Genomic DNA, 27500 nt, shown 5'->3' on the forward strand with positions numbered 1-27500 from the left:
TCTCTCTTTCTCTCTCTCTCTCACTCTCTCTCTCTCTCCATACACACACACACACACACACAAAGATACAGGTGCACACACACACGCACACACTCACACAGACACACACACACACACAGAGATAGATAGAGGCACGTACACACACACACACACAGATACAGGCGCACACACACACATGCACACACTCACACAGATAGAGAGAGGCACGCACACATGCACACATACACACACATACTGTACACACACACACACAATCACACATGCACTTTTTTCCTGCCCCCATTCAGAGAAGAACAAAAATAACATGCATCATCTCCCCAAACAAAAACAGTTAGAGAAGAGGAATAACAATGGTTTCAACAAGCCCTCTGTACAACTTTCATTTAGCTGATGTATCCTAGAAAGCCACTGAGGGATATGAGGGATTCAGTGGGACATTGTATTGATTGTTGTTTGTTTTTTGAGCGAGAACATTCTTACACGTCTACTCAAATTGTCTGGAGACAGAGACACTAGAGCTAATCTTCCCATACTGTACCTCTATCCATGTCCTCTCTATCTTGTCCTTTTCTTATTACTCTCTTACACACACACACACACACACACACACACACACACACACACACACACACACACACACACACACACACACACACACACACACACACACACACACACACACTCACACATACACACATGTACACACACACACACACACACACACACACACACACACACACATACACACACACACACACACACACACACACACATTACTCTTCACAGACCCCAGTGCGCTTAGGTGAGGAGCGTTAGTTATCCCCAATGACCAATAGCGAAGACATTCCTTTTATTACCAAAAAAAACATCCTACCTCAGAACAGAATTCCAAGGTTATGAGGTTTTTTTTTCCAGAGTGAAGTGAAAGGCTATATCCTCTTCAAAATACAAAAAGACAAAGAGAGAGAGAGAGAGAGAGAGAGAGAGAGAGAGAGAGAGAGAGAGAGAGTTCTCCCTGCTTGGGCGGCAGTGCAGTGCAGTGCAGTACGGCTGAGAGTGAGCGTGTGCGAGAGTGGCTCCTCCATTGCGTGCCATGCCATAATGGATCAGAGGCGGCCCGTCGCTCCAACCCTGCCTCACCCCTCCACCAGTGCCCTCTCTGCCAGCTCCAGCGCTCCGCTACAGTCCGCTTGGCACCCCCCCACCACCACCACCACCCTCTCTCCCTCTCCAGACGACAAGAAGAGGGAGTGGCTCCGAGGCTGGTGTTTCCGTCAGTATGTGGCATGTTGGCAGGGTGGACAGCAGGCTGGCCAAGATTGAGTGTGACAGTGACCTGCTTCTTCAGAAGCAGCTGAGGAGATTCAGCACTGTGCATGGCATGTCCAGTCCACATACAACTGAAAGTCTTTTTGATCTTGATGGTGTGAAATGTTGGTTTATACCATCACTATCAATGCTTGTTGACCGCTAGACTTGGTTCAGTCCAGCCCAGACCAAGTCCAGGATGAATTTCCCCCTGCTGCCCACTGCCACAAGACCCCATCATACTGCAAAACTAATATTTTGTCCCACTCCTGCCAGTTTTAGTCCTTCTCCCACTCCTGCCCAAATCAAGCTGAGTAAGTTCACACAGGGTGGATTTTCCAGTCCCCATTCTGCCTACGCCCAGGAAGATAGGCCATGCGAAAAACCACCAATCTTGCCCGTTTATTGTTGCCCCTGTGCAAGCATGAATGACATCATCTACTTTTGTTTCATTTTATACATTCAAGTTGGTGGGAGTCAAGCCACCTCAACTAAAACTTTTTCACCACCTGCACCTGCAAATTGCAATCAAAATGAGGCCCTCTAGCTCAAAACTTCAGTGCTTTAAGTCTTTGTTGATAACTATTTATAACTCCTTTATTGACTGTTTATTACATACAGTATGTAGAATTGTAGAGTTCATTAGTGAGTTAATTTGTTCGAGTCATCTTTGCTAGGCACATGTGTGCACTTAGATGACTGACTTTATGATAAAAAATAAAAAATAAAGTTGCTACTGCTGCTAGTATTCCCTGCCTAGAATATGAGATCTAATTTTGGAGTCGTTGAACTTTCTCTGGCCGCAGACGGTCAGCCAGCCCCCATCTGTGTTTGAGGCCATAGGTCAGTGTCTGGGCTGGGTGGACAGATGAAAAAGAGGTGAAAGGGGAGATCATACTCGACACGGCCTTTCTGATGGGCCGCTGAATATGATGGATTGAGAGGCGTCGGAGAAATGGCAAGGTGTCGATACGAGATAGAGAGAGAAGGAAGCCTACGGAGGGGAGAGGTGGGGAGAGAGAGGGGCGTGATGGATGTGGAGGAACATGGCACAGATGCATCAAAGCAGAGGAGGAATAAAAGAAAGGGGGAAAAAACTGATGGAGGAGGAAGAAATAACAGATCCCTCTCCCAAGCGAAGCAGCGTGAGGGATTGAGATGGAGTGATGTCGGGTGGGGTTGTGTTCTCGGCGTGGGGACGTCAGGGGGGCCCATCTGAAAAGGATCTGAAAGGAAGATTATTTTGGTTGCGCTCTCAAAATCTCTCTCTCACACACATACACACACACACACACACACACACACACACACACACACGCACGCACAAAAACAACAAATACACTAGCCTTTTGTGTTTGGTTCATGTCTAGTATATTATATGGGGAAACACATGTGCTACTATGGTGCATGATTACTCCTAAATCCATTACACCAATCCCTTTAGGAATTTCAAAAGCTTGTGCCGTCACCTGTGGTGACCAGCATTACCGTATGAGCATTCCTTTAAAATACAGTAAAATCTGATTTAACAAAGTGCTGCAACTGTTACTGATCAGAAGGCAAATGAAATAGATACAAACAAATATAACTGCAAACAAGTCAAGTATAGTGTTTTAATGCATAGACATGGATCATTGGCCAATAAGGCCTTGTGATTGGAAACACATGGTGATGAAAATAAGGCGGATTAGCAGCTGATCAGGCTCCCAATATACAACTAAAAAAGTCAACATCAATTCAAACATTCAACCTAAATAAAGTAATGCATTTTAAGGTGTGGATAAAATATTGTTGATACAAACTGTAATATTCTCCAATATTTAAAAATATTCAAATGTATTCATGTACATACAAATTCACTGACAAATGCACTAGAATTGTATGCAGCATTACTCATAAGTGCACATTTCATAAATCTTTGGGAGTAAAAGGCTAGACTGTAGGCCAGGATGGGAGTGCTGCCACAGACTTTGAGGGAAACTTTTCCGATGACTCTCATGTCGTAATAACTCTCACACAATAGTTTTTGCATATCTCCATTATTGATTGTATAAATGCCTGAAGTTCAGTTAATGAATTATGCATCTTTCTCTAGAGATTTAATATTCATTAGGCCTACTCTTAATGACATTCCGAGGATGTGCTCAGATTTGTGGCTGAAGTATGATTTAATTGCAAATGTCTGACTTACACTGTGATTGCCGGCAATGTGTACTCAAACTGACTACTAATCCACTTAATTTACGTTTTTTTGACAACAATTACATAGATTCCAATTATTGTGTTATTATTAATTTAACATAATAAATGTTCTTCACTTACCACTACACCACAACATTAGTTCTTGATCATGGAAACCTAATTGATAATTTCAGTGCCAGACATATTCATCTGAATCATTCACATCACCCTCCTGCTTATCAGTGATGTCCATTACATCTACTCCTCATTTATAAACTAGTGTTCAATAAAGACACAATGCATTTGAGCTTTCAAATTGGGCCCTCATTTCCCAAAGTTAAGTTATCTATGACTATTAGAGTGGCAAGGAACCACAATAGATTGTTCTGTGTATATGTGTTTTGAGTAGCTAATCTCCCAGATAAACATTCTCTATAAAGCATCGTTTGCAGTCCAGGCAATGCTTTTAGCCAGTGCAGGCATATCATATATCAGCACTCCTGATTCATGCTAATTGAAGCCGTGACCTTGTTTTTCTCCACCACCCTCATCTGTAGCTCTGCATAAAAATAATATGTGCACCGCACTGACACAGTTATCCTTATCTCATTTCAGATACACAGGAGAGGTGTTAGAATTATCCCAGACATATATACAGTATATATCATAATGCATGCACAAGATGCATCATGCAGTAATGAAATGATTTTGCCGAGGAAGGCACCTTCATTGCAAAGCAAACCTACAGCTAACGCTAATCAGTATCAATACACTCAATATGCTTGGGTTCATGCTGGCTTTCCAAGCTGGCAACACATATTGTACCACTCACAAATTATTCTGACAAACACTTCGAGTAAAACTACTTAAGTGTGAAAACTATGTCATGCTACGCTAAGCAGCAATGAATATATTAGCAGCCTGGCATCTGATCTGATCAGAGGTCGTGCTGAAGGGCTGAAAAATGGGCTCATGTCGACTTTCCCTGATTAGTGCGCTGTCATAAAGGTGAAATCTCCACACAACAGCAATCCTGATGCCAGGTATCGACCTCCAGTTATATTCCTCTCAGCTTTGAGGAAACAGTTTCGCCTTAGACCCTCACATTTCACGTGATTATGATGATGATGATGATGGTGGACAAAAGCAAGGTTTGTGTCTCGAGTGCTAGCTAAATTAAAGGATGGCATTTTTCGATTTTCAAAAATTATTTACCGGTATTTGGTACATCTAATGAGTTGAAAATGTTTATACTATATTTACACATGACTACAGCTAATTTGCATGGCTAAGCTTTAGACAATGAGTCTCCTGCTGTCCAAATGCAACTACTGATTATAATGGAGTTATTGATTGAAAAAGTAGGTATTTGGATGAAATTAGTTCTGCAACAGAGAAAAAGATAGAATGCCCATGGTCCATTGAGAGCACAATTAGAGATTCAAAGCAAAAGAACACCCACAAGACTCTTGAAGCAGCTTAGGGTTATTCTCAGAAACATTGTATTAAACCAGTTACACACGTAATGTACTTGACAACACTTTTTTATGTAAAGCCTTTGCTTTAGAATTACAGTCTCACAGACTCAGAGATTAAAGGCCAGATGTACATATATAGTTCGAGCACAGGGTAGCAGAATGCCACTAAGATTACTACTATTTATGAACACACTTGCCGTGTGGTGGGTGTATAGAACTGAGGATGAGGATGTATTTTTTGCATGATGTTCAACTTCTCTACTGAGATAACTATGAAATCCAGAATCCATGGACCATATGGATATTACTGCCATCACTAACACAACCTTGATACTAATAGTATGACACACATATAACACAGTGTAATACAAATTTGAATAATAAGTAGCCTACTTTATTCATCACATGCCTTTACAGTAACTATTACCATTGCTTGAGAAACGTCTGGAGTCATTACCATGAATTACACTTGCTCTTATGAGGCACTGGAATTTCCATGCAAAATTGACCTCTTGTTAACTGCCTGACCTTGGAAACATTGAGCAGAATATCTAATCACATTCGGCATCCACTCCCATTTTGTGTGCTAAACTCCCCACGTTAGCCCTCCCACAACTGATTCCTTTACAAATGCATATGTCATTTGTCCCGTAGACCGTGCATAAACCGAACACGCTTCACGCTGAGTGCGCCCATTTAATCATTTCACACGTGTTTTGGGGAGCAGAATGTAGCGTGTGTGCCCGCGCCTGAAAGGAGGCGCAAAAGTCTTAGAACATTTGGCACCAAGTCAAGGCTAGGCCTCTCGTTCTATGAATGAGATTAAAGGATCAGATCTTGACACTGCTGTGCTTGCTTGTCTTGTTGTTAGGTAATATTTTTATCCCTCAAGGCCTCTCAATTAGGGGAGCGGGGGGATGTCAAAGATATGCAGCATGTCACACTGTCAATTGATAAACAGCCTCCCAGAGCGCCTGATAAGTATCGTTTGTTAATTAAACAGCAAGCAAATGGGAGAAAAAGCGGCATACTAGATAATTATAGTGTCACTATATTTTATTTGGAGGTGCCATTCATGACCCCAAGGGCACTTTATGAGGAAAAAGATTAAGTGTAAACAATGAATAAACTTGCTGCAGAAATAAGAAGTCTCTTTTAGAAGGGAGGATGTCAGAAGTGACATGACATTTTTTCACTCTTTATTCTTAAGAATTCTTATTCTTACCACCTATTTCCCTATCTGTAACCCATCCTGGCTGGTGAAGTACACACACAAACACACACAAACACACACACACACACACACACACACACACACACACACACACACACACACACACACACAGAGAGAGAGAGAAAGAGAGAGAGAGGACTCAAACAGAGCTATGATGCTGTCTCTTCTGATGGCGTTGGCCAGAGCCGTGGCGCCTTGGCTCATCTCTCATCTCCTAACCCAGCTGCATGGGGGCAGCCTTGTGCCAAGCGCACGCCTCGCCTCCGATGGAGGAGTCGGCGGGTGATGGGGGTCTTTCCCGTCCCCATGCTGGGCCGGTCGAGAGGCTTTTTAATTAAAGGTAATTAATTGCCAACCCCGGCGAAGGCATTGCTTTATGAGTCTTTTGGCGACGGCTTGTGATTTGCTGTACCCCATATGGAGCACGCGAGCTCCTGCTATGGTGCTAGCGTGAAATAGTGCCACCCCAGCCCCACCCCACGAACCCCCCCCCCACCCCCCCATCCCATCCTCATGTCCAGGGGCAGAGGATGGGCTGCTGAGAGAGAGCTGGATGTGTGGAGCAAAGGAAGGAAATGAAGGGTGGGGGGGATCTCACACCATGAAACAAAACATGTGTTTGAGTCTACTGGGTATGAGACTATTGTGCTCCTCCCATTCACCACACCACACATGCAGAGTGAGAGAGAGAGAGAGAGAGACAGAGAGAGAGAGAGAGAGAGAGAGAGAGAGATAGTCAGACATCCTCTGTCAGCGCGCTGCATCCCTCGCTTTAGAGTGCTGTCATAGGCCTCCAGTCCATTTAATCAAACACATCTCTGTGATTACACTCTCCTCCACACAGTATGACAGAGGGAGAGAGATGGAAACTAATAGAGAGAGAGAGAGAGAGAGAGAGAGGGAGAGCAATAGAGCGAGACAGATAGATAGAGAGGGATCAGCCCGGAGATGGAGAGATGGGGAGAGAGAGAGGGAGGGGGGAGGGAGAGAGGGAAGGAGAGAGCCCTGTGAATCAGTGCGCCACCCACTGCCTTAATGTCTGCTGACAAAGTAAATCACATACACATAAAAGATGAGATTGGGCAGCCCATTACACCAGCATAGCCTTACTGCAGGAAGTCAACGAATGCCTGCATGTGAATGCGTGCGTGCATGTGTTTGTGTCAGTATGATTGTTTGGGTGTGTTTACCCATACGTGCGTGTGGGTGAGTGTATTGGGTGTGAGCTGTAACCATACAAAAAAAGTTTGACGTAAACAAACAAAACAAAAAGTTTGATGTATCCAAGGTGTTTAGGAGATCATGGAAAACTGGATGGTCATAGTATGGAGGAAGCACTATAGCATGTGATATCAAGGTCATCATTCTGTTTCCCCCCATACTGCTCACTAAGTGATTATGTATAGTCAATATAAGTGTATGTGGGTGTGTGTGTGTACATTTTCCTGAGTGGACTAAGTGGGAAAATGTGGTGGGGTCCAACACACTCTAAGTGTCATAATTAAGTTTGACCTCCGAGTTTCCCCCGATCAGATGTCTTCAGTGAAAAGATGGTTTGATTTGATCTTTGACAAGACTAACATGAAACCCAAGGCATCCTGTGGGTTTTCACCTCTCTCACTCCACCCCCTCTGGTTTGTTGCCTGGGGGCATCATTAACATCGGATTTAATGCATATTGCATGATTAAGAATCATGCTTGATTTAACTCACGTCACATGATGATTCAGACTGTACTGTATCTCCTGCCAGACCAGGCAGCAGTACTGATTTGTGATTGTCAAGATCACTGACCTGGGGTCAGATTGGCTCACACGGCCCATGACCAGCTGCATATTTCATAGGTTCAGAGGTGGCTCTGGGAGCAGTCATGGTGTATGACGGTGTGACGAGGTTAGAAGCACCAACGGAATAGATTATAGACCAAGAGCTTAGTTTATCACAAAACCCATGAGGTCATGAGTCTTTCCTCTGAAAAAGCCATTTTGTCCCTGATATTTTCATACGGAATTCAGCTTACAGCTTGCTCTTGCCCTAAAGTCTGCATTCCACCATCTTTTGGATTTTCACTGTGTGCTCTCCAGTGATTCACTGTGCTAAGACGTGAATCTCATAAAAAACGGTTCTTTTAAATTTCATGTTCTATCTCGCCACTAAACCCAAAGTCTGCCTCTCACTGGGTGCTGTAGTATATCACTTTCTCTCCTGGGTTCTGCTTATTTTGCACAAAGAACACAGATTATAAATGGATCTCTGTCAGTCTCCTTAATAGTGTGCATTTGTACATTGCTTTTTTTTGTTCGTAGGAATGTTTATAGTGTTGCCATACCATTTCTCTGAATTGTATCTCACTGTGGTGTGGTTGTAACATTTCAGTTCATCTTGCCTGTGTTTAGCTGCAGTGTAATTTGTGTTGTCAGAAATAAAAACATTTCTAGATCCATGTAGTCCTGCAGAGTCAATGTTCCCTAGTGTCACATGCAATCTATGTATTTTGTTCCTTTATTGTCATGTTTGGGCTGCATGGCCGGAATAGATAATTAAAAAGCACGAAGATACTGTCGACTCAATGATTATTATCATATATTCAGGATGATATGATTTTGTGAGTTGAGGCATTCTAACTAAATAATAAACAGCATATTTCGCCTTTGCAATGCTGCTCACATGCGGGCTGTAAAGGCCACATGTTCCTCCGTGCTTTAAATGATCTGCGGCCGCTTCAGTGGGGCCTCCCCCTGGAGACACAGCTGTGCTTTTCTCAGCTGCAGCAGGGAGCTGGTCTAAACACACAGCTAAATGCGCTGAACTGCAGCCTGCACTGAGAAATCCTTATCCTATGCTTTGATCATAGCTACTGGTGATCCCCCCCCCCACACACACACACCACCACCACCATCACCACGAACAGAACCACCTACCTCAAAACACTGTCTTTTTTGCACACACTCAGGGCCAGATGTACGTACATTTGCGAACGTAGCGTTATCAGCGTCATGGACAAACCGCAGATTGCGAACGCTGTCAGTCTCTGCCTTTCTCCGCCCATAAACGCAATTTACGAACGTCCACAAGTGAACGGCAGAGCCTACAAGCGCATTTGAATGAAGTTAACTGATGACAACATTAAAAAGAATCAAACGTTTAGCGATCATGAAATAATACCATACATGGTAGGATGTCAACAAGCAGGGCGATAATGAAGATTAGTAGTTCAACTCAAACTACTTGTGCACGTAGGCTATGGAAGATTGGTCAAATCTAGCAAGTAGGAAAGTTTAAGTGAATGACGTGAAAGTGAAAGTAAGACATTCGAAAGGCCAACGAAAGTTTAGGTTGCTTTTGATAGTACAAATACTTACAAAACTGGTGCTTTTCTGTTAGCGATTCTGTTGTCTTTGAAAGGTTCTCTTATTGACGCATTGAACTTCAATTTGGATTAACACCTGTTTTTACAAGGCGGAAGTATTTAGGCGCAGAATAGACGTGCGCTTTCAGGAGCAGTCTTTGTACATACCGCGGAATACATAATTAGGCGCTCTTTACGCTTCCCCTCCCATCTTTTTACGCTAAACTCCCACTTTCCCCTGGATCCTCCCATGAATGCATATGCATGACACGAAAAACGCAGTTTGCCATTTTCAGCTCCGGCGACAGGCAGTTTGCGCTTTTACATCATTGCGGCCTGTTTGTACATACCTCGCAATGATTTTACACGCACATTGCGAAACAAATACGCCTGAAGTGAGCGCAAAAGCGTTAGTACATCTGGCCCTCAGTCACAGGGTTGGGGAGGGTCCCGAGCTCTGAGGATGATGATGGTGGTGTGTGTTTGTGTTGCCGTCTTTGATTTTCTGTATTGTGTTTTCAAAAATAAATGGCAAAAAAGTCAGTTCAGCAGTTTATTAATGACGATAGAGGGACGATAAAACATGTACACATCCATAGCACAGGAGTATGGGTTAGTCTTTAAGCCTATAGGCTATACACTGGCTCAACTCCTCTGAAAAGGGACTTGTTAGTTCATTTAATGAAAGTGGATGAAATACTCACATATAACTTACAGGTTGGAATCCGTAGCACAGCATCATGGTGGGTCTGTACACTCACGATTAATTCACACATGATGCTAAATGCCTAAAAAATAACAAAACACAGAGTCAAACTACATTGTTTATACGGAAAGAAAAGACATGACACCTCTAGACAATTAGTACAGATTTGGATCGCTGGGGACAAAGATTCTAAAATAACTGTGTGGAAGTACATTCTGTAAACAAAAACAACTACTGCTGATGAACTGAGAGGAAAGCTAAGCAGCTTTTTCTATACACCCACTAGAGGTCACTCCTTAACCGATTGCATGGTTTGTTTCGTGTTTATTAGACAATATTGCAAGTGGAAGAAGCAAGCCTCAAGTGTTTCATTTGCGTATGTGATGACGAGGGTATGAGTTACTTTCATGGCTCCCTGATGGCTCATCTCTCTCTTTCTTTCTCTTTGTCTTTCTCCCTTGTTTTTTTCTCTCATTCACTTGCTTTTTTTCCATCTCTCTCTTTCTCTCTCTCTCTCACTGGCTTTCTCTTTCACGCTCTTTCTGGCGCTCTGAGAGGAATGGAGCCCCTGGAGGGAGATGAATCATTTTTTGCACCGGTGTGTTTTAAAGGTGCTGACCGTGTGTCTGCTACGCATCACCCAAAGCCTGCTTGTGTGTGTGTGGGTCTGTGTGTCTCTCTGTCTCCCTCTGTGTGTGTGTCTGTGTGTATGTGTCTGTGTGTTTACTAATTCATGTGTATGTGACAGAGCCTTCGTCAAAGAGTCTGTGTGCTGTGAAATGTTTGACCCTTGTGTGTACTTTCAGGATTGTAAGTGTGTGTGTGTGTGTGTGTGTGTGTGTGTGTGTGTGTGTGTGTGTGTACATGCTCACGTGCATAGCTTAATGTCTGTCTGCACATGTGAGATGTTAATGTAGACAGAGTATATGCATATGCAAGCAAGTTTATATGGTGAAAGGAAGCTTGGGAAAAAGAGTCCTGCTATGGGGGATCTCTCTCTCTCTCTCTCTCTCTCTCTCTCTCTCTCTTCTCTCTTCTTTCTCTCTCGCTCTCTCACTCCTCTTACCCAGATGCTGTCTGACACTCTTCCTCACAAATAGTTGCTTGAGACTGGAATATGAAAAAAGCACAAAGGGAAGATCCGCCACAACCCTGAAGCACTAATGATGTTTGTCTGTGATGCCACACAGCCGCTCCTGAGTCACACACACACACACACACACACACACACACACACACACTCACACACACTCACACACACACACTCATCCGTCTGCCTTCTGTCTCCTTCACCTCCCGCGTCTCCTCCCGCACTCCCTCTCCTCTCTCCTCTTCTAGCATGTGATAACCCATCATGGGGCCATGGCAGTGTGGTGGTGGTGAATGTAGTGGAGGTGGGGGGGGGGGGGGTGTGCAGGTAAGAGGGTGAGGATTGAAGGAGGTAGAGGCCTAGTGGTGGGGTTGCTGAAGGGGGGGGGAGGTCTCATTCAGCATTTGAATCTCCTTCTCTAGCCTGCTGGGCTGCCTGTCCAGATCCATCTCCCCTCGCCATATGCTTGCCATCCATCAAGCCCAGCCTCCGACAGCCCGAGGAGGGTTTGGGGCGGAGGGGTGGGGGGCTGTGTAGGGGGTAGGGGTGGTTGGGTTGTTGAGGTCACTTCCTCCTCCCCACAGCCAGCAGGCTGTTTAGACCAGAGATGGTTCTAGAGAGAGAGAGAGCAGTGTAGGAAAGCTCGGCTGTGTGGGTTTCTAGTCTTCCAAAAGAGGTTTCCCTTCCCGGGGTTTGTGAAAGGACTTCAATGGTATTCCCCTTACACACCAAATGGAGTCTCCTATGAAGAGACTCTTATGCATGTACCTGCTCTTTCAAAATGATACAAGCTGGTGTATTTGAGCCCATTTTAAAATATGTGCCTTTGGATAAATAGACCATTCAGCTTGAGTCAGATTTAGTGATTTTCTTATTGGATTTTTGCCAGTTGATTCAGTGTGGTTTCCCATTGAAATCCCATTCATGGCCACCACGCACCACTCCAGTAAAGCTCATGTGAATGGGCCCAGTTTGAGGAGAGGGGAAGAGAGGAGCTCTCTATTAGGGATGGGAGACGGGATGGTGGACCCCTGAGAGAGCGAGAGAGAGAGAGAGAGAGAGAGAGATAGAGAGAGAGAGTCAGTGTTGGAGCGCCTCCCGCAGCTGAGCCAGGGAACAGCATGCAGACCTGAACTGACCAATGACCTGACCACTGAGGACTCCCCCACCTACCACCGTGGGCCTTAGCTTTTTTGGTGATTTGCCGGTTGATAGTATCTGCCAGCCAGGCTCTCTGTCTGCAGAGATTAGCGGTACAGCAGCAGCCAGCTCTAGTGCAGATTAGGAACGGCTCTGCAGCTGTGTGTGACAGAGACTCGCCTCAGCAAACACAGGTTGAGAAAATACAGAATTTTAGAATATTTACACAAAATAATCTTCTGTCCCTCTCACTTTCTGTCTTTCTCTCTGCGTCTCTCTATCCCACTTTTTGTCTGTCTGTGTCCCTTTCACTTTCTGTCTTTCTCCCTGCGTCCCTCTCTATCCCTCTCTTTGTCTGTGTCTCTCTTCTCTCTCTCTCTCTCTCTTATTTCTGTGCCTCTCTTTATGTGTGTCTGTGTGCAAATTGATGTTCCATTGTGGTGAAGGACCTTGAGGGTGGGCAGATGTAAGACGACGTTAAAGTTTATGTGGCTTGAAAATGCTTCTCAAAGTACATCCAAGACGGAGGTTTTTCTTACGGCTTTATGAAGCTGTTGCCTCCGCGATATTCGTTTTAAGACGGGCTTTAAACACGTTGCGAGATGCACTCCGTCAACATGTTAAATTATCATGTACACTGCTATCCCAGCCTTCAGATGTCATTAATTAGAATGACGGGCGATCGCGTCAGCACCGCCAGTCCGGTGGATTTTGAAATCTCTCTCTTTTTCCCTTCATCTTTATTTAATAACTCATAAGATAACAAGCAACGCCGTGACTAATTTGTTTTTTTTCTCTCCTGACATACTTCTCAGATTAAAATAGCCTTTGTGTCTGTGGAATTTTTTCCATCCCTGCTGACAGACCAAGAATAAAACTTTTGCCTGTGTGTAAATGAGTCGGTGCTGCAGAATGAATGGATCCACTCTTTTAGCTGAATGGGAGCATTTGGCTCGCCGTCGGTGTTGCAGTTTCAGTTTTCACTGAGCCGATCCTGAGCTGCTCCTGGTCCCTCACTGGCTTAAATATACTCCTCATTATTTGGGACAGCCGTGGCCTACTGGTTAGCGCTTCGGACTTGTAACTGGAGGGTTGCTGGTTCAAACCCTGACCAGTAGGCATGGCTGAAGTTCCCTTGAGCAAGGCACCTAACCCCTCACTGCTCCCCGAGCGCCGCTGTTGTTGCAGGCAGCTCCCTGCGCCGGGATTAGTGTGTGCTTCTGTTCACTGTGTGCTGTTTGTGTTTCACTAATTCACCGATTGGGTTAAATGCAGAGACCAAATTTCCCTCACGGGATCAAAAGAGTATATATACTTATACTTATATATTACCAAACAAACAACAGAATTGAATGTGGGTACATATTGTGTGTCTGACTGACTTCTACGGTCTCCAATCACAATTCCACAATAAGTCTCCCACTTTATTTAGCATAGGGGAAATAAGCTTCGGCTGCTCTCGTGATTGGTAACAGTTGTTTGTTTTCATTAAAAATCCACCTCTTTCTTTCCATCTCTCTTGGCCTGTATCTATGAACCCCCCCCCTCACTTTTTCCCAATGCATCACTTCAGTCCCATCCTGCGTACACCCATATAATCCTGGCCTCTGCCCAGCACTTTTTTGAACGCACAAGGGCTGTCATTGGCAGAGAACGCGCGAGGTTGGAGGAGAATGATTGTGTACAGGGGGAAGTGGCGGCAGCGTCAGGTGGAGGAGGAAGAGGAGGAGGAGGAGGAGGAAGAGGAGGAGGATGAGGAGGAGGATGTGGTGGCATTGGCAGCGATGATAGTGGAGGAGCAGGAGGAGGCGTTGGTGGTGGAGGGGGAGGGGGTGGAGAAAGTGGCCACTCTGTTCCCTGTGTCCTTCTCCTCCCCTTCCCCCCTCCATCTCCTGGGAATAAGCCACTTCTGTCCTGGCCCGCTCTGCCGCCCGGCGCTCTATCGATCAGTCCGGGGGAATCTGACATGTGAAAAGAGTTCCAGACTGCGAGACCCCTGAAATGATGATGGTCTAAATTAGAATGAGGCCAACTTCGGGCCGGGGTGCTTTACATTCCAAGTAGTTTAACTGAACTGCGCTACCATTTCACACTCGCATCTTAGACGGGCATACAAACTGAATTTCAAGGAGCTGTCTTCAGGGCTGGAAAGATTTGTTGAAGGATTTTTTCAATGCATTTTAATTTGACCTGTGCAACAACAAGGTCTCCCTAAAACACACTTTTTGATAGCTATTATAGTATCATAAAAGTGTTTGCCTTGTAGGTCACGCTTCATATGAACCACCCTCAGTGCTTGTTTATTTACATAATAATTACCTGCTCACCAAAGGTCCTCATGGCTTTGAGGAAAATTATGCATAATTCAGACTCAATTGAGAAAGGGCACTTGAGGAAATATGTCCTTCAAGATTATTTTGAGGTTGAAAACATTTAAGGATAAAAAAAAAACACATAAAACAATAGTGAGACAACTAGTGTCATGTTTCCTGAAGAATAACTTGTCACCCTTTGTCAGTGTACAAGGTAGGAAGACATGCCTGCTTCTAGGCATAGTCAAAGTACTCTCCTAATGACTTTGTGAAAATAAATGAGCCTCACAGAGAAAGATCTTTCTTAAGGCACAATGCAGGACAGACTGTATGTGAGTGCACGAGCAAACAGCATTAAATCACCTGCAAACACACATTCTAGAAGACTGAGGGGAAAGAATGTGAGCAGAGGAGGGGGGAAAAGCCCATAGACACAAAATGATATAAATTACACCAGTTATGGTCTATATGTTTCAATTTAATGTGCTTGTAATGATAAATTATTTTAGTTATGGACTCCAAAAAGGACTAGAGCGGGTGTCTGGGTGGCAGGGACATTAGAACAATCGCGGCTGTCAGGGGAGGCTGTGGCCATTAGTCAATAAATTAAAGAGTAATTACAATCCTTTCTGCTTCTGTGACTCTATCTGAGCGACCCCCACACAGGTGGAATAGAAATGCGCTTGGGCAGTGGCTTATGGCAAGAACAGAGGAGAGAGAGAGAGAGAGACATAGAGAGAGAGAGAGAGAGAGAGAGAGGGTGCGGGATGAGGAGGAGGAGTAGCTTGCACACACACACACACATACTCATACACATACACACACACACACACACACACACAGAAACTCACACACTCTCTCAACTGCACTTGTGCGAAGCTTCGAGTAAAGTTTTGTGAGATTTTTTCCGCTCGCAGATCCTCTTGCCCTCCGGTGGAGCTTTAATCCTTTGTTCATAACGACCTTATATCCACTCCTGGCCCCCAGTGACTCATCACTGGGATCAGAGAGGACAATCTGTTATGGTTGCTGCCGCCGCCGCTGTTGTTGATGTTGTTGTTGTTGTTATGACTAGTTAGGGCCAAGTGAAAGTTCACTGACCCAAAAAGATCTGTTTGTTGCATCTACAGCGGTGACCTTGAAGCCCTCATTGTTGATGAGGTAACCTCTGTGCGCCATGCTAACCGTGGAGGTCACAGCGTAGCCACATGACGTGATAAAAACATTAAAAAACAGAGCACTATGTTTTGCCTGTTTTAGCTGCCAGAGAGGGGGGCTCATCCCAAGAACCTGCCCGATGTGGCGTTAAGTGTTTCTAGAATGCTCCACTCCGCCCTGAATGACTCGAGTGATCTCCTGTGGCGGCTAATGGTTCTGCCCAGCGTGTGTCCTCCTCACACATCACACACACACTGACAGATTTAAAGAGTCGCAGACAGTCAACGGAGACGGAAAGCTTGGAAGACCAAAACAAACTAAACAAAATCTCTTGCTGAATCTCCTCAAGGCTGTAGGCTAGGGAAGAGTCGCAAGCGAGTCTGAGTTTGAGTGTGCACTGTGTTGGCGAGGTGTTAACATATTCAGGGAGGACATGGAGCCCCCGTTAAGCCTGTTGAAGGTGTTTAGACAGCCTGTGAACAGGGCTGGTTAACCACAGTGGTGCAAAAGAAAATCAACCCTGACCTCACGGCCTTCGTTACTGGCCCAGTTACAAGAGATTTAAATCAAGACATTCAGTGTAAGCAGCCTTATACTGAATTCCAATATAAAGCATATTTATGTATTCATACTGTAGGTGAACAGTTTTTAAGCACTGCTGGCAGGAGTCATGACTAAGAATTATGTAAGGTGGCCTGCATAATACTCCATACATACTGTATGTTAAAGTAAGACCACAGCACACAAAATATGCATTAGTGTGCAAATTCAGTCAGTTCAGCAAAAGCAGGACGATGTGTCCCATACATTGTGTTCATACAGTAATACTGTTGCCTATGGGACATAATGATCCCGAGGCGGGGATCTAGCTTCACAGCAAGAGCTCATAAAATGTATAATATGCATTAAATGCAAATACCTGGAGGACATCAGATGATATCTCCAGACAGACAGTTTTCCTTTGGCTCAATCTTTGAGACAACGTGCAACACCATATTCAGGGTTTTATTATTTTATTTTGTTTCCATGCTTTTTCGATTTTGCTTTGTAAAAATTGAACGCATGACATGCCAGCCATCCTGTGATTTCACAATCAATTCCAGCCACTGTCACACACAGGGGACACAGAGAGTCCACAGAGAGGCATCATGCTGGATTCACATACAGTGATTGAAGTCCTCCCAATCTCAGGTCATCCTTCATTTCCTATGGACAACAGCACATCCATCGAAACCTCCACATCCATTCAGAGGAAGAACACACGGCATGAAGGAGAGCATGCCTGTTTGCTTGACTAGCAGCAGGGCATGAACAAATCAGACAAGAGCCTAAATCATCTGATCTAAAAGGAGGGATGTGTTTTCATTTACTCCAACAAGCACAACAGCAGCGAGAGGCAGCTCGTTTTTTGGCAAAACCAAATCACTTTTTTGGGTAGAGCCGTTCTTAGGGGACAGGCGCCTTGCTTCTCCCCACGGCTCTCCCCTCGGCTGCAGAGCAGGCAGACAGAGAGCTTAAGGACAGAACACAGAATCACCGCTGACACCAGCAGCTTTTCACCCAGCATAATCAGAGAGACTGGAGAGAGAGAGAGAGAGAGAGAGAGAGAGAGAGAGAGAGAGAGAGAGAGAGAGAAGGTGCACTCCCACCAAGACTCCCAGTAAAATAAAGGTTTGTCTCGTCCTTCCAATGAAAGGAGTTGGGCTTGTTTCATCTGCACAGCGTGGCTCTGTGGCTCTGTCACTAGAAAGAGAAGGGGAATGAAGGTGAGGAATGGGAGAAAGAGAAATACGCATTTAAACACAGCACTACTGAAGCAAACCTGTAACAAAGTACGCAGGTGGATGAGTCTTGCAGAGTCTTTCCCTGTCACACAAAGGCAAATGCCTACCATGAAAATGTAGTAAACTAGCCAACAACTCTAACAACTCTCATCACCTCTATATAATACATACAGCTGTATGTGTATAACATTGAAAGGCCCATAGAACCAACATCATCATTTTAGAATCAGACAGATGTTGCCTCCTCTTACCTTGCCTGACTTTGGAATCCAAGGGCCATTCCAGGTTGACTCAGGTGGCATAGACAGTCTGACCATCCTCTTGTCCCAGTAAGTGAACGCTACCCGAAACAGATTGCAATTTTTGCTTATCAGCAGATGTCATAAAGCGGCAGTAGCAGCAGCAGCAGCGTCGGCCTGCCCCATAAAACTTCTGGACAGACTTTGGAGACTCATTCTGGCTTAGCCCCTCGTAGCTGGACCACATCCGCACTAATGAAGCGTAATTCTAATAGCATGTTGCCTCGTCGTCCGGACAGGCATCGCGCCCACGATGACAAGTTGTCATGGGCGGAGGGTGTCATTGGCTTAACGACGGGCATAAATCTGACACAGCGGGACCGAACCGGAGCTTTACGAGCCCACAGTCATGGCCCGCACACCACAAAGCCGGCCGTAAAGGGACAAAAAAGAGGGAAAGTTTAACTACTGCCCTCTGGGAGAGAGGGCCGGTGTCTTGAGGTTTTTCCTTTTTTGTTTCTTTCTTTCTTCCTTTGTTTTAGCACCTAGCACAGCCTCTATGACAGTGATAAATATAATGAGATATTTAGACTGTTAGCAGTGGCCTGTTTTGTGTGGAGCTGTTTACTTTGGTCTGACAAACGGCCGTTCGGGGATTCAGACAGTGTCCCCACCTGAAGTCGTCGTCTGTCTCTGGACTCTGTACACTTTCTTTCCAGCCTCACTGTGAGCATGTGGCTAAACTGCAAATGCTCCTCATCCACCCCTCCCCACCCCACCCCACCCAACCCCATCACTGCTCCACAATTCTCTGCAGTTCACCCCTTTGGGGGTTCTTCCACCCTTACCTCTGCCAAACTAATGAAGCGTGGATGTCCTGCACACATCTCTTGTTTGTGTAAAGCTCTCGCTGCGGGGGGCAAGCGCTGCGCCTCGTCCATTCTCCCGGCGTCCCCCTCCTGCAGCGGACCCACAAGTGTCCCTTCGGCTGCCGGGGTAATTTATGCGCTCGCCGTCTGGGTGCCGGTTTCACCGCTGCGCGCCCTGGCATGATGACTGACCGCTCAGAGCGCTCTGGAAAAGTGCCATTAGTGTAAGGAGAGAGAGAGAGAGGGGGGGGGGGGGGCGGGGGAGAGAAAGAACATGCAATCCCAGAGAGGGCTGTGTTGGGCAAAGAGAGAGGTAGGGAGGAAATGGGGGTCAAACAAATCAGAGGCAGCGATAACAGCCAGCCTGCCAGCTAGGAAGCAGTCATTGATATTCAGATATGTCCACCAACTGTGTGTCCGTGTGCGTGTGCGTGTGCGTGTGCGTGTGCGTGTGTGTGTGTGCGTGTGTGTGTGTGTGATAGGGAATGTTAGATTTGATCCTTTTTTAGTATCAGATGCCTTGCCTAAAATCACACTGGTCCAAAATCCATGTCTATTCCAGATAGGTCCTGTGTTCTCTCACAACCAAACAAGCAGGAGAAAAGAGAGAGAGAGAGAGAGAGAGAGAGAGAGAGAGAGAGAGAGAGAGAGAGAGAGAGTGGCAGGCAAGGTGATGTCCCACGCAGATATATCAGATCTGGAGTCGCTCTGTCCGTCTAGGCGGTTTGTAGTTTGTCACCGACAACTTCCAGAAATTCCATCTGGCTGTGGCACCATACTAGTGTTGCCATCACTCACCCGTCTGATCAGCCCCCGTCAGCTTCAAGGCCATTTCTTAGAAAAGACACAGCATGAAACGGAGCAGTGTACACTTCAAAACACCGTCCCACACAGCTAACATCAACCTGCAGTGTCCTTCCAGTTCTCCTGGTTGGGTGTGTTTGTACAGAGAGACCTCACCAAACCCCCCACCCTTGGACATACATGAGGGGTAGACGTGGATAGATGATGTATCCATCAGGAGTCAGTGTGTGTGTGTGTGTGTGTGTGTGTGTGTGTGTGTGTGTGTGTGTGTGTGTGTGTGTGTGTGTGTGTGTGTGTGTTTGACTGGAGTGGGGGATGCCAGGGGATTCGTTTGAAGTGGTGTCGATGCTGACGTGTGTCATCCCTGCGGCTATCCCTGATCCCCCTCAGCAGGCCGTCACACACACACACACACACACACACACACACACACACACACACACACACACAGACACACACAAACACCCACACACACACACACACACTCCAGTGGTGAGTGGTGATATGATACCCGCACACATCTCACTCACACCAAACCCATCACACTCGCCACACACACTCCAAAACAGGGATCTCTCCACTCTACAACTGCTAATTCTACTACTATGACTACCAAGTCGTACATATGTACAGTATGTCTTGATATGGTAACATGCATACAGGGTTGGGTAGTAATGGATTACATGTAATCTGGATTACGTAATCAGATTACAAAAATCAAGTAACTATAATCAGAAATTGCCATGTAATCTGTAGTCAGTAATGGATTACATTTCAAAGTAATCTGACCCAACCCTGCATGCACATCACCATATTCAAGATATTCAGTGCACACAATTATTTTCCCAAGAAAGACAGAATGGTGCCATTACATGTACAGTAGTCATCTGGAGAACTATAGCTTATCAGCAAGACTCACATATGATGAACATACATCCAGAATGTTCATGAACATACACACCTGGCATCAATTGATGGACACATTATTATTTACTTGGTCTAAACTTCTGATATTGTATTTACGCTCCCTCTCATAGAAATGTAATGAAGGAATGTGCCACACACAAGGTGCTTGTTGGACTTTGTGTAAGATGGCTCATATATAGAGAACTGTCTGCTTTTGTAATAGTGAGAGAAACACAAAGCTCGGGGGATGGACAGCCAACCACAAGGAAACAACAGAGTGAATCAGAGACAGAAGAGGTGTGAAGAGAGAGCTATGGAAACAGGCAGAAAGAGGGGGAGGGGCAGAGCGATGGAGAGAGAGAGAGAGAGAGAGAGAGAGAGAGAGAAGATGAACAGAGAGGAGGAGTCGGATAGACAGGATAGGAAAAGGATGAAATCCGTAAACATGCCACGCCGTGTGTATCATTTCAGAGATGAATCTAATCTCACAGCGATCAAAGCCCCTGGCTCGGCACCTCCTTCCTCTGGCATGATCGCTGACGCCGGGCCCCTCCCCCTTCTCTCTGACCCCCCCCCCCTCCCCCCGTGGGGCCCGTGGCCCAATCCGTTTGGTAGTTATTAACCTGAGCAGTGGGCGCGTCGTGTCGCAGGCCCGGCTAATAAGCTCCTGTCTTCTCCCCCATCTTTGTTGGTAGAACAACGTTGTCAGGCCTCCAGAAATTGCCAATTTTACAAGAGAGAGATGGAGATGGGAGGAAAGGTACTAGTCTGTGGGGATAGAGAGTTTGTTTTAGAGGGGGTCACAGAGTGGGGTGGGGGGGGGGGGGGTCTGGCTTTGAGCCACTAATGAAGAGGTCAGAGATACGAGCAGGTTGGACTTGTGTCGAGGGGGAAGAGGCGGTCGAATGTCTGCGCACATACGGACGGCTGGCCAGAATGCGAACTGACAAGAGGCGGCGGTGGGGGTCAGTGGTAAAGCACTAATATAAACCCAGCTGAACAAGAATGTGCCACACGAGACTACGATCTACTGGCTTACGAGCAGCACAGGCAGGATGTTATAGCTAAGGCTGGACCGTCCAGATCAGCCTGCAGTAAACCTGTCAGTGTGAAATATGTTGAACTTTACTCAAAGCTTCAGTCCAAACAAAACAAAAAAACCCTCAGAGGTACAAAGCAGCAGTAGAATCAACCTTTCAAGCAATGCGTGCTTGGTAAATGACAAAATATGGAGAAATAGAAGAGAGTGGAGAGGAAGGGTGGATGGAGGAAGGGAGAGACGAGATGGAGGGAGAGAGTGAGGGGGTGCCAGAGTGTGATTTGGATGATAGACGGTGGATTGAGGTGTGCCACAGACAAACTCAGACATCCATCAGACACATTCCGCTCACATACCCAGAGCTGGAGCTTTCTAGCGCACAGCGGAATCTTTCTGTGAGGATCCCTCTGTCTGTTTTTCACTAAGGCACGAATGATGAAGGGCCTTTTCAGGTCTCTGAGGGAGAAGTTTGCCGTTGAACTCTCTTTGGGACCGTTCATACAACAATAGTGAGTTCAACACGGTGCACGACTGTGAAGTCAAATGAAAACACGATTTTATGGCAACGAAGTAAACAATTTATTTGTTACTGTTTTGAGCCATCATCTACATTTTCTATTATAAATAAGAGACACATTTCCCAAGGGAGAGAAAGAGAAGGAGAACAGCATACTGCAGACAACAAAGATTTCCCACTCTGTTCCAAGAAAGATAAACCACTCGAATATTGACATTCTGCTTTGAATGAACTTACTGAGCATGTAGAGAGTTAGAAGAGGCAAACATGTTTAAAAAAGAATGTCTGTCAAAAACATCCAACCGACCTCTCCAGCTTCTACTGTGTATTAACAAGCCAGGCTCCAGCGATAATCTTATCGTCAGCCATGTCGTATGGCAGCGGGGTGCGTGTGGTGGTCACCTGCGAGCGGGCGATTATTCACACATGAGTGAGAGTCCCCGAGAGGGTGAGGAGGAGGAGCGGACTCGAGGTGAGCGCTCGCTGCCAGGGTCACGCTATTGATTGTCGACAGCTGGCGCTTTCTGCTTTTGGGAGATAAGCTAATAGAGTCCTCCTCCTCCCTGCTTTCTGCATACACTCAATCATACACTCGCACACACACACACACACGTGCACACATACACACACATGCACTCACACATGCAAGGACTGATCGACAGAGGGTGGCACACACACACACACACACACACACACACACACACGCACACACACACACACACACACACACACACACACACACACACACACACACACACAGACACAGGACTTTGTGCTCTCATGCAGTGCAAGCACATGCAGGGTACAATGCTCTCCAGCTCACCTGCTGAGACAAGCACACACACCCACACATACACACACTAGTTTAGATCAAGTCACATTTTGTCAGTGTGATATTATACACTTGCCACCAATTGAGGCATCTGGCATGAATGTTAATACTGTATGTGAGTCGGTGTGTGTGTGTGTTGACAACACACACACACACACACTCACACACACACACAGGTGTGAGTCCCAGGGGCCGGGTAACAGTGCGCTTGATTGATGAGCTTGATTGATGACATTGAAGCAGGAGGAGGTGAGAGCGTACACGAGGGCCCATTTGTTATCCACCACCATCGCCGTTATCACGTTTATTAGATCAACACGCGAAGGTGAAAAAGCAGGTATGCAAGTTGACGGAGGTGGAGGTGTGTATGTGTTTGTGGGGTGGGGGTTGGGGGGGGGGGGCAGTTTGATTGACTAAGCCAAGGAGAATGTGGCACGGTGCTCTCTGCATTCATATTACCTGTAAACATTGCAAGAGGGCTCCTAACAAGCTGTTCTCTGGGGACGTGTCAAAGTGGATATGTCCACTTAATGCAAGTTTGCGTGTGCATGCAGATATGTGTGTGAGTGTATTGCAGGGTGTGATTCCCTTTTAACTGCCCGTAATGTAGAAGTCGATGGCCGTTGTTTATCTTAAGAAATACACATACACACATGGCTCAATGTATCTGAGCTGTTGCAGAATGCAGAGTGCATCAGTCAGCTTTATTGGTATTTAAACGTGAGTGTGCTTCAGTGTTTTCTTGACTTTTAATGTGCTATCTTTTATCTGCTGTTTTACTAGAGGGCCATTTATGTCTACATGCCTCTGCAACATATGGAGAGGGGGGGGGGGATCTCTATCGATGCACCTAACCACACATACCGGTACTGTGCATTGAATATCCAAGTCCCGCCCTGTTAAAATGAAACATTTTATTCCAGCTATTTACAATCCAGCCAAAGAGAGAGAGAGAGAGAGAGAGAGAGAGAGAGAGAGAGAGAGACAGAAAGAAAGTGTGTGTGTGAGGGAGTGGAGGTTAACTGGACTAACTGAATCTTCTGCTTTTAAGAATGCGCTTTACTCTGGTGCCTTTTATTTTTCCCTTTCTCGTGATGTATTAAGTGGCTGAAACAGAAGGCCCTCCTGTCTTCCGTGTCAGATAACGAAGTGGTTAGCTCTTTCTGCCCTAGTCTCCATGCATAAATATGTATAATTCAGATAAGATTAATTGGATCGTCTAAGTACACACAGACACAGGCATGAGTGGGGGACCAGGGCATCTCGCTGGCTTTCCCTTTTTTTCCTATAAATGTGCTTCAGGCCCACCACGAAAAAGCCTTGCTTAAGTGCTTTTTTCCGGGAACAAACTGACTTCAATTAAAAAAGAAAATGGCTTCCCCACAGGTCCTGAAAGAAGAAGGAGTTGAATAGTTTTCACACTGTGCTCATAAATAGCTTTGTTAAAATTTTAAACGGCGTCTGAATGCTCACCCCAACCTAACCTCCTAGCCCCCACTAAAAAATGAAAGGAATAAAAAGCCCAAGTACAAGAAAAAAAAACAAAAAGAAAAAATAAACAGTACACAAAAATTACTCACCTCTATTTGAGGATGGAGAATATCTTTAATGGATTCTCAGGAGCTTTAAGAAACAAGCAAAATCGTTTATTTTATTAAGGTCTTGTTGCGGCCAGCCTTGATGAATGCGCCCTGTCTGTGATAACTCACACTGCTGGCTCGTGCTGGAGTGGCATCCAGTAGGGAGCCTTTGATTTGGCTTCCATTTGTAACAGCGTGCTGGCAATGGAATGGAGGGGTTTTCTGCCATTGTGATACATTACTGACAATAGGCAGAAAGAGCAACCCCCGCACCTACCTACCGCAAAAAAAGCCACGCCGCACAGACCCTGAAATGGTATCGGAGACTGTTGTCGTGGGCGATGACTTATGCCCCAGGAAGCATTTGGAGCAAACACTCTCAGCAGCCCAGGGCTGGCACTGTGACTGATGCAAACGGTGTCACAAAGACTTCAAGTAAATATCGGCCGCGCAGAGCCATGGATAGATATATCATGCTGGCAAATAATAAGGTGCTTTTCTGGGTGGGGGTGGTGGGTAGGTCACCTTGCAGTTTGGCAGTTCACTAATATGCTTTCTGTGCCTGGATGTAACTGGATTTGTTTTGCGCTTGCATACTAAAAACGTCACGGCGGAACGAGTTTCAAAAACCTCAGCCTCGGCTAGAGGCAAGACAGAAAAACGCAGAAATACAGTATATTTCTCAGTTTTCAAAATTTGGAGGTTTTTAAATCATTTCTATTGTAAACCACATACAGTAGGATCATCCACTGCCAGAGATGTGTATTCCCCTCAGCTGGGAACTCATACCGTCAGCATATTAGACCTGCACACCTAACAATCCAGCTTCAAAACACAGCCAGCTGTCGGTGTGTCTAACAGTCCAGAAGAATATACAACCAATGCACAATACAACATGGACAGTATACAGACAATGTACATATTATTTATAGACAACAAAATATATAATGTACACAAAAATGTAAAATACAGTGTGGTAGTAAAAAATAACAGCATATTTATCTTACAGAGAGGGCAAGAGAGGAGAACCTTCAGTAGGCTTGTGGACCACATCAGATGTTTAGATGTTTTGGGGAGGGGTAAAAGTGAGCCACACTGGCACATTAGTGGTTATTGTGTCTACTGTGCAATGCTGTGATGCGTCCGGCTATTCATGAAATTCTCTGTAAATATGTGCACATGGCGACACGAGAACCTTCAATGAAAAACGCCCCCTTTTGTTGTCCCTTTGCCAAAGTCTGTGTGGTGTATGCATTTGTAGCATTGCTGAGTCTATTATGTAGCTCACTGAGCAACATCATGTGTCCAATTACAGAGCACTGCTGGTTTGCTGCTCCCTTCCTCATTAAGAGGAGCTGCTCGCGTTTGTCTGCTGTGGTGGACTCCTGTGTGGAGGCCTCCACTGGCTGGCTCCTTCAGTGCTGAGCGCGGCTGCGTTCGCTCTGAGCCACTGGGTGCATATGGAAGCAGCACGGCCTCTGGGGAGCTGTGTCATCTGAACCACTGGAACACAGCCCATCCCTCTTCCTCACATCTAATGTTTATCTTCTCTCTCTCTCTCTCTCTCGCTCTCTTTTGTTGTCCCCCAGGCCACAGAATGGGTCCATGATTTTGTACAACCGGAAGAAGGTGAAGTACCGGAAGGACGGCTACTGCTGGAAGAAGCGGAAAGATGGCAAGACCACGCGGGAGGACCACATGAAGCTGAAGGTCCAGGGAGTGGAGGTAGGGACACTTGGCTGTTTGGACACTCCGCCTGGACTGTTCTGGGTTCTACGGGTCATGTTTTTTTTTTTTTTTTTCCCTCAAAGCAACTTCACAGTCCGCGTCTCCTGTGACGGCCTTGTGACGTTCTCTCTGTGCACCAAAGCAGCGCGCTGTTTTCCCCCCGTACTCAGTTAAACAGGCATTTCATCTGCTTTGTAGACTTTCTCTAATCTCAAGCACATAGCCAGGTAAAACCTTGAGGTCTAATCCAAGGATTAGCAGCCTTGCTCCTCGAAAGTTGCAGTCTGCGCAGGTTTTTTTTTTTTTAGGATAACAGTTCACTTTCACAGTATAATTAAGGCCTGAAATGCCAGGTGACAGTGCTCCCGGGCCAATCAATTTCTCTTATTAGTTAGTTGAGTGCTGGGCTAAAACAACAGCCTGGGTCCACTGTGGATGCCCAGGAGCAGAGCTGCTTAGCTGCGGCCTAATTGGCGATATTGTATTAGTCCCCAACTCTCTTGAGGACCCTCTCCTTAAGACGTGCGCGAATTTGGAGAACAGGGTTTTGGCATCCAGTGACCAGCAGTGTCCACGGACTGCTATTAAAAAAAAAAAAGCTGCTCAGCAGCATGGTGTGGCGGAAAGGAGAAAAATCCCTTTTCAGATTGTCGCTGAGTATTCTTATCGAGCCATGGGCTCCACGCTGCCCTCCAAGGCGAGGGCTACAAAGGGCCGCAATCGTTATTATGGAACCACTGGAAATGTCCCAGAAGCCCACACCGCACTATTTGGGGGAGAACTGCTGGAGTGGCTCCAAGTTTGCTTTATTAATTGTGAAAATGAATTAAACACAAATTGCCCCTGTTCTTGCTGTTCAGGTGTGTGTGTGTGTGTGTGTGTGTGTGTGTGTGTGTGTGTGTGTGTGTGCTTGCATATAAGTGGTGCTTTACCCTAGAGATGTATGCTGATATATCAGCCAGTATGACACATTCCACATTATTGACACATCCCTATGACATATTCCACAGTCCTTCGCTTTATATTGGTATAAGTATAAGTATATATACTCTTTTGATCCCGTGAGGGAAATTTGGTCTCTGCATTTATCCCAATCTGTGAATTAGTGAAACACACTCAGCACACAGTGAACACACAGTGAGATGAAGCACACACTAATCCCGGCGCAGTGAGCTGCCTGCAACAACAGCGGCGCTCGGGGAGCAGTGAGGGGTTAGGTGCCTTGCTCAAGGGCACTTCAGCCGCGC

The 27500-nt window shown here is 45.7% G+C and overlaps 1 protein-coding gene across 1 annotated transcript in view; it reads left to right on the forward strand.

The window, feature by feature from the left end:
• camta1b (calmodulin binding transcription activator 1b) overlaps nucleotides 1-27500 on the forward strand; it is a 230175-nt gene that overhangs the window by 130151 nt on the left and 72524 nt on the right. The window contains exon 5 of the mRNA XM_076269177.1: nucleotides 26115-26250. Coding sequence (XP_076125292.1) covers nucleotides 26115-26250 — 136 coding nt within the window. The remainder of the gene's footprint in view (nucleotides 1-26114; nucleotides 26251-27500) is intronic.

This window comes from Alosa pseudoharengus, unplaced genomic scaffold (assembly GCF_046254945.1).
Source record: "Alosa pseudoharengus isolate Yale_2024_CS ecotype anadromous, Long Island Sound unplaced genomic scaffold, YU_APseudo_1.1 YU_APseudo_1.1_scf_5, whole genome shotgun sequence".
NCBI classification, from domain to species: domain Eukaryota; kingdom Metazoa; phylum Chordata; class Actinopteri; order Clupeiformes; family Clupeidae; genus Alosa; species Alosa pseudoharengus.